The 13360-nt window shown below is 38.3% G+C and overlaps 1 protein-coding gene across 5 annotated transcripts in view; it reads right to left on the bottom strand.

Annotated features, from left to right (window-relative positions):
* The window catches only part of Arid4b (AT-rich interaction domain 4B), a 112350-nt gene that overhangs the window by 60993 nt on the left and 37997 nt on the right, over window positions 1-13360 (bottom strand). For all 5 annotated transcript variants that reach the window (XM_038332973.2, XM_042055234.1, XM_042055235.1 and 2 more), the window contains exons 3-6: window positions 10902-11012; window positions 7412-7477; window positions 5782-5872; window positions 3122-3201 (exon numbers count right to left, since the gene is read on the bottom strand). In XM_038332973.2, the coding sequence (XP_038188901.1) occupies window positions 3122-3201; window positions 5782-5872; window positions 7412-7477; window positions 10902-11012 (348 nt within the window). The remainder of the gene's footprint in view (window positions 1-3121; window positions 3202-5781; window positions 5873-7411; window positions 7478-10901; window positions 11013-13360) is intronic.

Raw genomic sequence — 13360 nt, 5'->3', positions numbered from 1 at the left:
AATGTCTGTTTGTTAGAAGATAGTTATCTGAGTGCTGGGGAAATTATTGGTTCCTGGGAAAACAAACTGTCAGGACAGAAGTAAGGCTGAGGAACTATTTAAGATAAGATTTCTTAAAGTTACATATTAGAGTGTTATAAAAGGTGTCTGTGACAAGGCAGAGCACTTGTTGATCATGCAAAAAGACTTAAGTTTGATACTGAGCACCCTCCAAGAGAAACCAAATAAAGGGAAAAGAATACACAGATATAGCTTGTATTCCCTTCTATATACTCTCCTTATCAAGCGTTAATATAGTAACATTATAAAATATTTCCCACTGCTGAACTAATATATTTTCCCCTCTAGTAGAGGGTAAGCTACTCAAGTAGATACCCATGTCCACATAGCTCCATCAGTGTCCTTAGCACAGCACTGGCGCATAGGAAGGAGTTAATGCATTACACCCCTATTATTCTAACTTTCCTTCAACAAAACATCAATCAAAATGTCTATCTGCACAGACACAGAGAAAACACCCTCCTTGAAGGCACATCTCCTGTTCAACTATTTCAGCTTATACCTGCCTTATGAATCTAGCTTCAAATTCTCTTTTCTTCTTCTTTTTAGTTTAACTTATTTTATTTCGAGACAGGGTTTCTTTGAGCACTGGCTGTCCTGAAACTTACTCTGTAGACCATGCTGGCCTTGAACTCAAGAGATCAACCTGCTTCTACCTCCCAAGTACTGGGATTAACTGTGTGTGCCTCTATCACCTGGCTTAAATTTTTCTGATAAGAGAAAAACAGATATTTCTTTACACCAAGCCTTCATCAGGTGAAAAGTCAGGGTTTAAGATCCCATATTTACTTACTAGCAGTAATTGAATATGTGTTCTAAGTGAATATTTACATATAAAACTCATAAATGAAAAAAGAGAATTTCATGATGTCACTTGCCCCAAATTAGTCTGACTTGTTATATGTAACCTTCAAAAGCTGGGTATGATGGTGCAAGGCTGTAATCCCAGCACTTGGAAGAAAGATAAGAGGTTCATGCCACAGGTCAATACATTCCGGGGCTACAAAGGGAACAGCTTCAAAATGTCAACAAAATAAACCTGTAAAACTAAGCCAAATTGTGATGGCACATACCTATAATTCTGGCACATTGAAGAGGCTTTGAGGAGACAAGGCAGGAAGATCAGAATTTCAAGGCCAACCTTGACTAATTAGCAAGTTCAAAGTCAGTAAGTCAGTAAGGGCTGCATTGAAGAGACCTTGTATCAAAGAACAGGGGAAAAAACTCTCCTTCAAATACAATCCAATAATTATTCACTGAAGACTCTTGTATAGAAAACACTGCTGAGGAAAGGAGGACTCACCAAGAAAATGTGGCTATCACCCTAAAGCAGTTTAAATTTTATATAGGAGAAGTAAGTAACAAAAAGATCACATAGCCAGAATATTCGAGGAAAGTGCAAAAAGATAGTGAGTTGACCTAATTTGGGCAAAAAGCCCATGTGATGTGGGAGTTCCCTGTGTGCTGTGATTACAATTAATGAATACAGAAACTGGTTTGAACCTATAGCAAGGCAGAACTTAGATAGGCAAGGAAAACTAGGCTGAATACTGGGGGGGAAAGGGCGGAGTTAGGAGACGCCAGGGAGCTGCCATGCTGAAACTTTGCTGGTAGACCACAACTTTGTGGTGATATACAGATTAATAGAAATGGGTTAAATTAATTATATAAGAGTTAGCCAATAAAAAGCTAGAGCTAATGGGCCAAGCAGTGACTTAGTTAATACAGTTTCTGTGTGATTATTTCGGATCTAAGCTAGTGGGGCGGCCGGGAACCAACAAGCGGCTCTCTCCTTGCAACATCCATGGAAGATATTATACAGCAGAAAACATTTCTGGTGGCCTTAAGAGAAGATTCCAGCAAATGGAGATGATCTGGACTAAACAGGAATCAAAACAGTACAAACCACAGTTTGGAAACATCAAGCACTCTAAAAGTACAGGGAGTAATAGACTCTGAGAAATTTAAAATATAAATGGTGAGCCGGGTGGTGGTGGTGCACGCCTTTAATCCCAGCACTCGGGAGGCAGAGGCAGGCGGATCTCTGAGTTCGAGGCCAGCCTGGTCTACAAGAGCTAGTTCCAGGACAGGCTCTAGAAACTACAGGGAAATCCTGTCTCGAAAAACCAAAAAAAAAATATATATATATATATATATATATTATATATAAAAAATATATATATATATATATAAAATGGTGATTCAATTGTTGAGGGGAGCTTAAGCATTTTCAATACAAAACATGGTCTAATATACAAGTAAGTAATACTTAAGTGTCCCATAACAAGCCCTCTTCTAAACAAAGAGGACAAAGGTATGACAGTTCAATCACACTGTCTATCAGCCGCTCTTAACAGAATGAACTGGACCAAGCGTATCAGGTTACTCTGTGATGCTGACTCAAGCTTCCGAGTTCAGATCCTTGACCCAGCTTTTAAGTAAAGAACTGACTTTGGTGCTAGAAAGCACTAGTCTGACTAGTTCTGTCCATCAATCTCCTACAGACAAATAATTAGGGGTAATTAACAACAGTAATCACAAATAATGCAGAGACTGTAACAATGTGCATAAGTCACTTAGCAAAGCCTCTGGTAGATGAATATACTTCATTCCATCTGACTACTGAGTACTCAGCTCCCTTCCTGTGCCAGGCACTATAGCAGGAACTATGATCAAAGCAGCAAAGAAGACAAATCACCTGTTCTTTTGATACATGCCACCTAAGAATGCAAACCTCAAAAACAAACAAATAAAATATACAATTTAATGTCAGTAAATGATTAACTTTATGAAAAAAAGAGAACGCAATGTAAAAGGATAAAGAGGGTGACTTCAGAAAAGGAAGTCAGAGAAAGTTATAGCAATGTTAATATGAAGTAGTTCCTGACTGCTTGTCATCTTTATAGTAATATAGAGTGTCACGACAGCCATAGCTACATAGTTAGACCATGTCTCGAAGGAAAAAGAGAAGGGGGGGGGCAGAGGAAGGGAAGGAAGAAAAAAACCCTGAGAGAGGAAGAGAGAGAACCCGTAGATACACACATTCACTACGATCACTTACTTCACTTTCAGCAAAATGCCTCTCTCCTTTCAAGCACAACGAAGATCGTCTCAGTGTCTTCTCATCTCCATCATCAAAAACTGTGTGAGGAAGCAAAAATGGGAGCAAACTGAGAAACTTTTTTAAGATTAACAAGTGATGTCAGAAATCATTCAATTTCCTGAGTGTAAATAGTCCCATTTTTAAAAATTACATTTGGAATTCAGTTCACATTTCATATTATCTAACAAATGACTTTAATTATAGTTACTAGAGTAGTTTGCTGTTTCTAGCAAAACACATCTTAAATATGTATGTCTTAGGCCTGTGTGTATGTGTGTGTGTATGTGTAAGTGTGTGTGTGTGTGTGTGTGTGTGTCTTATGCTAGTGAAATGGCTCAGTCGATAAAGGTGCTTTCTGCCAAAACTTAAAGACCCCAATTCACAGTAGAACAGAAAATGCACACATGCTCGCTCTCACTTGCTCTCTCTCTCACACATGCTCGCGCGCTCTCTCTCTCTCTCTCACTCACACACACACATACACACAGCATTTCAAGAGGAAACCATTTAAATACTCATTAATCCCTCTCAAAATGGTTAAGAAAAGCAAATCTTCTGCTGGCAGACAACCATAGTTTACCTCAGATATGGGAAGTTCAACAAATTTAAAGACCATTTGCCCCTGCCCCCAAAAAAACACCTACATCTACATTACAGTAAGGTTCCTCAATCTGAACACTCCCCACACACAAATTTTACCAGACAAGCTGCTGTATGACAACCTGACCCTATGCCTTACAAGGGGAACTCCACGCAAGAAAGACTCTGTTCCCAGATGTCACAATTAAAACTGTTTCCATATACTGCCAAATGTCCCTTGAGGGGACGAAATTATGACTTGCTAATTTAAGATCCTACAATGTTTGCTATGACTGATGGAGGTATTAACTTACTTGACTGTGATAACTGTGTTACCACTTGAAAATTGCTGAACATACAGAATACATGTCTATGTCGGGCGGTAATGGCGCACACCTTTAATCCCAGCACTCAGGAAGCAGAGGCAGGCGGATCTCTGTGAGTTCAAGGACAGTCTGGTCTGCAAGAGCTAGTTTCAGGACAGGCTCCAAATCTACTGAAAAACCCTGTCTCGAAACTCCCCACAAAAAAAAAAAAAAAAAAAACAAACTTCAAAAAACCCTATATTCCTAGAATATCCAGTATAGTTTCAAATAAAATTATCATATCTGAATTTTAAATTTTTATTACATTTGTCCTCTGACCTCTACATACATGCTACAGTACACATTCTGTCTGTCTGTCTGTCTCTCTCTCTCTCACACACAGTGTGATAATAAAATCATCAGAACTGAAGTTTAAATTTTTTATTACATTTGTGTAAATGCACGCATTTGTGTGTCCTAATTGGGGTTGCTGTCGCTGTGATGAAACACCATGACCAAAAATAACTTGGTGAGAAAAGGGTTTGGCTTACATTTCTAACTTATACATAATAATCCATCACCGAAGGAAGCAGGACAGGAATTCAAAAAGAGCAGGAACATGGAAGCAGGAGCTGATGCACAGGCCATGGAAGGGATGCTACTTACTGACTTGCTCCACTTGTCTTACTCAGTCTGCTTTCTTATAGAATCCAGGCCACTAGCCCAGGAGTGATCCCATCCATAATAGGCTGGTTCCTCCCATGTCAATTACTAAGTAAGAAATGCCTTACAGGCTTGTCTTACTATTTTCTTAGTTGAGACCCCCTCCTCTCCAAAGACTCTAGCCTGTGCCAAGTTTACATAAAACTAACTAGCAGAGTTATGTGCATGTGTGCAGACTTGCATGCATATGCCACAGATCAGAGGACAACTTGCACAAGTTGGTTCCCTCCTTCCACCATGAGGATAACAAGGATTTAAGTCTGGTTCAGGTTTGATGGTGACTGCCTTTATACAGAGGACACAGCCCAAGAAGGCTGGAATGAGGCTTGTGAACTGAGGTCAACCTGGGCTACAAATTCTGATACACTACACAACACACACACATGCATACAAGCGTGGTGTGCACTCACATTCAACTTGACAAAAATTTCAAAGGACTAGTGGTAACAGTCTGACAAGGACTAGGGAAACACATTCATATACTACTGGTTATCTTCAAGACAGGCAGGTAGTTTTCACTCAAGTTAAAAAGCACATGACCCTTCAACTTCTATTTACTCCTTTCTCAGTACAAGAAAATATCAGGAAGATATGCACACAATGAACATTCATCTATTATATTACTGTAACAGCAAGACTAACAGAACTGAAAATGAGAGTAAATCTCGCCACTAAAAGAAACTCTATTATACAACAGGTTGGACAGCTAACACTAAACTCTGCAGTTAGAAATGATGAAGATGGAGAAACAAGTTTCTTTAACATGTGTGTTGAAGTGAAAATGATAAAAATCCAACTACACACTCTATATACTAAATAATTTCAAATTATATGTACATATGACAGCTTAGAAATATTTTTTTACAATCTAGAAGATAGCCAATACTAGTAACAGCATCTATGACATTAGTTAAGGAAAATTAATTCAGGAAATCTGGCTTTATCTGAATTGTTGCAACATATATTTTGTACGACTAAAAATGAATTTTTAATAGAAAATTACTGTCTTACCTACAGTGTACCAACTTGCATCTGTCAGTTTATTGATAACAGCTTCCTGATAGGCACCATCAAGATTCTTCACTTCCACAATAGCTCCCACCTAAAATATTATTTAAGTATTAGAAAAACTTTTTAAAGACAAATGAACCAAAAGACAATAAATAATAATACCAAACCTTGGTTTTTTTTTTTAAATGAATACATGGTGAATGAAACAGTTACTGGTTTGATCTGTGTTGAAGATGACTATAGTTTCATTGACAATACTTTTCTACTTATAACAGTGAAAATTCCCATATACTAGATAAGGTAAATATATTTAAGTATTACTAAGAAAGCACTTTTACCCCTACAAGCTTGTAAAGGGGTCTTGGGAACTCCCAGGGGTCATTACAGTGTGCTGAGAAGCACTGCCTGTGAAAATAACTGTCTTTCCTTCACCTTTCTTTCAAGAAAGCTGATGATGGACAGAGGTAATCAAAAAAGTCCTGAGCTCTCCTTAACGGTTAGACTGTGCCACTGCTGACAAGCATTTACAGTACTTTCTATCTTATCATAAAAATGCTGGTATTTACACTTGCAAGGTCCTTATAGTGGTTATTAAACAGTCCTGATGGTAGATACCTATGGGCCAGTGCCAGAATATACGCAAGCCAGATAGCAAAGAACAATGGCTTTGTCTACGAGGCAAGGATAAGCTTGTGTACTGACAATCCAAACAGCACATCTTCTCAACCTGTGGCTGTGAACCTGTCTGAATCTTGGCAATGACATTAATGCTTATAAAACTAGAGTAAAATTACTTCTTTTCTTCAGTTTCCTCTTTTATAAAGTTGTTCTCAAGACTAAATAAAATACTAGATGCAAAATGATTTGGCACAGCACTAGTACACGTTAAGTGCTAAGTGGAAGCTAAAGTCATAACTGTATATGATTTGTCTTCTGGTCCTTGCAAATAACAAATGGGTACATGAAATATTAAAGATGATGCCTACAAACAGAAATGATGTGAAATTGTTTTTACAAGCCAAAAGTTAGTAATAAGAAACATTTTTATTTTTAACAGAAGAGTTTTAGAAGTCCACAGTTCCAAGTAAGATACTTTTTCTGCAAAGATCTACAAGATGCTTCTTCATTCTTCTTAGTATCCCCTAGGATTCCTCAAGCCTCAACATCGGTCAACCTCAGACATAGTGGTTTCCCAAACTCCCTGCAGCTGGCTTACTGGCAAACAAGAAGGCAAAGCAATATCTATCCCACTAGTGAATGAAAAACAAATGGGTCAACCTCCCAGTTACCCGCAAAGATTTTATCTGCCAGCAGATGGCTCCAAAATCAAGAGCTCTGGATTTTGTTTTAATTTTCTCACATTTTAGAGCATAGCTCTTACATCTTACACCTCTTATTCCTGGAAAACCCATTCCTGCAGTAAAGGAAAACCTGTAGGAAAGCAGTCACTGCCTCCTTGATGTTCATTTCATTTTAAAACAGATTTTACAATGATTTCAGATGATTTAACAATAAATATATCCCAATTAGGAAAAGCTATATATCAAATTAACAATGAACAGCCAAAGAATTAAAAGGAAAAAGAACAAGTAACAGTCTCCAATCAAAACTGAGGAAAATAATGACTCACCTTCAATGGGCCCTTTATGTGGTCATCCTGAACCTCCACTGTTGAAGAATCATGTCTAAAGGTCACCTAGGAAATATGAATCCACTGATCAAATTCACATGTGTGCACACATACACACACAGACACACACAAAACAATATTAGCTCATCTGTGTACAAATAACACAAACTAAATAAAAATCACCTAGCCTAAATATGAGACCATTTTCAAACACCAAACGGATTAATAGAAAACTGTTTAAACAGATCTTCTTTTCAAAATGAAAATAACCACTGACAGACACAACACCTATAAGGCTGGTTGTCCTATCTATCATACTGTATTCTACCACTTATTACTTTAGCCGTACAACTTTTGTCTGTAAAATTTGAGGAAAAGAAGATGTAATAGTCTTAATCTATCAGTAATTGCATCATTTTGTGAAGGCCTAATTTAATAGTAAGCAGCAGCTACAAATTTGCTTTTTCTGTTGCTGTGTTTAGAATCCCCACCACCACCACTCCTTAGACATGGTGTCTCTGTGTAGCTCTGGCTGTACTAGAACTTACTCTGTAGACCAGGCTAGACTCAAATTCAGAGATCTGCCTGCCTTTGCCTCCCACCGCCTAGCTTTGCTTTGGATTATTTTGAGGCAACATCTCACTATGTGGCTCAATCTGGCCTCAGGCTCCTTAGTGCTTGGATTACAGGTGTGTACCATCACACCCAATAGCCACAACAGTTACTCAGAACTAAGTATCAAATTCAAGGATCAAATTTAATATCCAACATAGATAGTAGCTCAGAGGTAGAGTACTTAACACAGAACGCCCTTGACTCGAATCCCCTACATGGAGAAGAGGCATAGAATCACCCCTCAAAACTCTATTCCCCTTTTGTTGAAAAGAAAACCAATAAACAGAAAGTCTAAATGGTTCAGGATCATAGAATTAAAATATCATAGTGCTAAGATTGCTAGTCTTTCCCTGAATTTTTTATACTTTGTATCAGTACTATGGAAACCAGAGAAAGGGAAAATAGCAAGTTGAAAAAAAAAATATTTTTAGCTAGATCTCACTATGAACCCCAGGCTATCCTGGAACTACCTATATAGACCAGGGTGGCCTCAAAATCAGAAATCTGCTTGCCTCTGCCTTCCAAGTACTGGGATTAAAACCATGAAGGCCATAAAAAATTTTATTTGGCAGATTAAAAAGCATCATAGAACCAGGTAATATAATGTGTGCCTTTAATCCCAACATTCAGGGGGCAGAGGTAGGAGAGTATCTGTGAGTCCAAGCCTAGCCTGGTCTACATAGCAAGTTCCAGGACAGCCAGAACTACATAGACTCTTCGTCTCAACAAACAAAAATAAAAAAGAAGATGCAAAGAAAAGTACCATATTCAATACTGACATGGTTCTCTTGAGCTCTATTTAAAAGAATTCTTTAAAAATTGATGCATAGCCAGGTGGTGGTGGCAGGAGCACAGACCTTTAATCCCAGGTGAGTCTCTGTGAGTTGTAAGCCAGCCTGGTCTACAAAGTGATTTCCAAGGCAGCCAGAGCTACACAGGAAAATCCTGTCTTGAACCCCACCCCCCTAAAAACTGATGCATTAGCATGTTCTTTATTAGAGTCTTGTGGTCAACAGGAACAGGCCAACTATGCAAAGAGATTTTATATACACAGCATTCCATGCATTTCAGTGTTACAAAAAAAGCAGCATTAAGATTAAATCTTAACACTAGAATCCCAACATCTTCAAATAACACGTGGTATGGAATAAATGGCCAAAGATTAAAGCTAATAGTAAAGAAATGTATCACCAAGTCTGCTTAAAATGTATTCACTTTGTTTGAGACGGTGTTTCTACGTAGCTCTGACTGCTCTGAAACTCCCTATATAGACCAGGCTAACCTAAAACCACAGATATCTGGCTGCCTCTGCCTCTGCCTCTGCTTCCCAAGTGCTGGGACTAAAGACGCATAACACCCCTGCCTGACTTGATAAATGGATTTTTATTCAGCCCTAGGATGGTGGTGACAAATAACTGGGTGCTCAGGAAACAGAAGTATACAATGTCAGACAGAACAGGAAATGTCACCGTAAGAGCACCCACCTAACCACATTACAAAGCAACTCCAGGCGCCAGCGTGTGAAATGTAAGAGATGGCAGGGCCAAGATGAGCCTCCTTTGGGTTCAGTTAACTTAGAGGAATTATCACATAGTTTTTAGCCAGAACAGAAATCAGAATTGCTCAGGAAGCTTTAGCATATGCTTAAGAGAAACACTCAGGCAGCAAGTACAGCTCCAGGGGAAATATCATACCTCTTCCACTTGGTTAATTATTCAAATCAACGGTTGCATGGTTATCTGTTCATCTACCATGTGCACCCTCCTACCTCCACTCTCCTTCCATCTAACAGAGTCGAGTACTCTGAAAGGTCACAGCACCCAGTACATTACTGGCAAGTGAATAGATACCCATAACACTAAGATGTTTCACTGGTCCTTAGTTTTCACTGTCCTGAATTTTCAAATGGCATCTTTCTTCTATTAAATACACAGTCATTCATTCATTCATCTACTCATACTTTGTGCCACTATCTTCAAACTCAGGGTCTTGTTCAGGATAGGCAGGTGTTCTACCACTAGGCTATATATCTAGTCCCTTTCTCCTGCTTTTGAAGAGAATCTATTTTCTCCATGCTGGTCTCCAATTCCTAAGATGAAATGATTATCCTGCCTCCACATGTAAATAGATGGTACCATAGTTGCACCACACCAAGCTTATGTTAATTTCCTAAAAATGAAAAACAATTAAATCTATATTTGTCCATTAACTAAGTCAAAATTCAAGTACTTCAAAAAGATTTTCTTCCAAAATGGCTGAGGGCCAAATGTCAGGTGCCATACACTTGCAATTCCAACACTAAAAAGGTGCAGTTTAAAGACTGCTGTGAGTTCAAGGCCAGCCTGGGCCTGGGCTAAATACAGCAAGACTCTCTCTCAAAACAATAGAGAAGGGAGAGGAACAAAAGAAAGGATGGGCTGTGGATTTTGCCTAGTGTTCCCAAGGCCCAAGATTCCATCCCAGGATCACAAAAAGGACAGTGGGATGATATTTTGCTATAGGAGGAAACATATAGTCCTAGTTGGCTAGAAACTTGATATGGAAACCAGGCTGGCCTCTGCCTCCTGAGAACTAGTATTAAAGGAATGTATCTGGCCACTGTTTTCACATAATAAAACTAAAGAATCAATTAGATGGTTTCTAAGATCTTTTCTAACACTAAAATAGTAACCCCAAAGAACTAAGTATGCAATGAAATTATCAGCTGTGATAAGCAAATTTTATTCCAACTTGAGTATTTTAAAACCACAAATATTGTTTAGTTTAGGAATGGTTTTATAGCCACCACTTTTTAAAACTCATTTCGCACAAAAATAATTTTTAGACTTAAAGGATCAAATATTTAATGACTATTAAATTACAAATGATACTGTACCTTGACTTTGACAAGCCTTTTTGCAGTCTTGATCTTGGCTTCACAAAAGGCTCCTCTGTATTTGGCACTCACATCAGTGCCCACTGTCAAATAGGGAGGCTCATCGAGGGCCTAAAAATGCAAAGAAATAAACGTGGTTTACACTGCTTAATTTTTCCCCCTATCATCAGGTTTCAGAATATATCTAATCTTGTTATAGCAATTTAAGCTATAATAATAAAGTGTACTTTAAACAAACCATCTAAAAAGTATTATAATTAAAAATACTATAAATTAAAAATAACATATATCAGACTAATGAAATGTACATCATGTAAAATGAAGACATTTTTCCCTGTTAAACACATATGGTTCATAAGATCACTCACAAATGCAGCCTTCTATTTAATGTTCCCACCATCTATTCATTCACTGACTTCCTAAAATATATAGTTATTATATGACCACTCAATTTGCTAGTTAGCAGATCTTAAATCTCAAAGCACAGACAAATGTCTTTTAACAGGTTACACCTTGTAGCCATCCAGATTCAGAATGGTTCTGTTCTTTATCTACAGAACTCTAAGACAGAATAAAAGACATACATGTGTTCCCAACTATTGCAGAAAGCCACATGACATAATCCATCCTGTACTGTCTCAAACTACTGGCAGAATGCTTTAATATGGATTCACTGTTGGTCTGTTCTTGTCTCTTAAATAATATACTGCTCACTTGTGGTTTTGATTTTACTGGTTCTAATCTGGCTGCTCTGATTTTTACAGTAGGCTGCATTTTTGCGCTGGGTCTTACATTCATCAAGTCCATAGTCAAAGGAAGATTATGTAATCAGCCTTTCCCCAAGTTGTCTTATAAGAAGTATTAATAGCCTAAGATGTTCACCAAAAAGAGGCAGCAACAGTTTGAAAAAATTCATTATTAAATAATCCCTCTGCCTTCTCTTTTAAAACTTCATAAAGGGGCTGGAGAGATGGCTCAGTGGTTAAGAGCATTGCCTGCTCATCCAAAGGTCCTGAGTTCAATTCCCGGCAACCACATGGTGGCTCACAACCATCTGTAATGAGGTCTGGTGCCCTCTTCTGGACTGCAGACAGAATATTGTATACATAATAGATAAATAAATATTTAAAAAAACAATAAAAAATAAATATTAAAACATATTTTAAAAAAAAACTTCATAAATATGCTAAAAGGCCTAAAAAGCCCTACAATAAAGACAAATACTCAAAACTATCAGCCAGCATGTCCCAATCTATTAGTCCAAACCCTTTCCATCTTAGTATCATTAAAACCCTCCAGAAAGCCCAAAAAGCTTCAATCCTGCCATGAGCACCATAACTTAGGTCACCTGTAGCATGGAGACATCAATCTAAGCTCACGCTCAATGTTTTAGCTAATGAACAGCACAGAGCACAGATTCCAAAGTGACAACCAAGTGCTTGCAACTTTAAGATTTCTACAATGGCATTCACTTCTGGCTACAATTAGGCATACATGTGCTCTAGGAGAGCTATGAAGGCAGCCCAACATACCAACATAATTTATAGGTGAAAATATGTCAAAAAGTTGGATACCCTGATATATATATTTTACAAACCTAAAAAAATGTCTATGGCCATACTACCACCCTGAACACACCTGATCTTGCCTGAAACTGAGAGATAAGCAGGATCAGGCCTGGTTAATATTTAGATAAGAGACTACCTGGGAATACTGAGTACTGTGGGCTTTAAAAAAAAAAAAGATCTTACTATATACAACCCAGGTAGGCAATGAAATTAAGAACCACTTTTCTCAGCCTGTCAAGTAGAAATTACATGTATGTGTCACAAAATGTTTTGTACTGCTGTTAGTTCTTTAAAACAGGATGTCTGAACCTATGAAGCCCTGGTTGGCCTGGAAATAGCTATGTATGATAGAGGATTCTCACTGGCTAATAAACAAACTGCCTTGGCTTTTTGATAGAGCAGGATTTAGATAGGTGGAGTAGACAGAACACGAAGAAGGAAGTGAGGTAGATGGCTCAGTCAGATGCCACGCCTCTCCTAAGTTAGCCAGACCAACGTGCCTCTCCTCAGGGAGACAGACGCGATGGAGACAGACACCAGGTCAGACATGCTGAATCTTTCCCAGTAAGACACCACTCGTGGTGTTACACAGATTGTTAGATATGGGTTAGTCAAGATGTGAGTAAGAGGCTGAAACTAATGGGTCAGGCAGTGTTTAAAAGAATACAATTTGTGTGTTGTTATTTTGGGGCATAAGCTAGCCGGCGACCAGGAGCAGGGCGGCGGGAACGCAGCCCACAGCTCCCCACTACATATGTAGACTAGGGCGATCTCAAGAACACAGATCCACCTGCCTCTGTCTCCAAGTGCTGGGATCTAAGACATGACCATCATACTGAGACTGAAAAATGTTTTGTTTTTTTAATAAATCTAGTGTACATTTTTAATTTT

The sequence above is a fragment of the Arvicola amphibius genome, chromosome 6, assembly GCF_903992535.2.
Source record: "Arvicola amphibius chromosome 6, mArvAmp1.2, whole genome shotgun sequence".
In the NCBI taxonomy this organism is placed as follows: Eukaryota; Metazoa; Chordata; class Mammalia; order Rodentia; family Cricetidae; genus Arvicola; species Arvicola amphibius.
The sequence above is the reverse complement of the archived record's forward strand: the minus strand, read 5'-3'. Positions and strand labels throughout refer to the sequence as shown.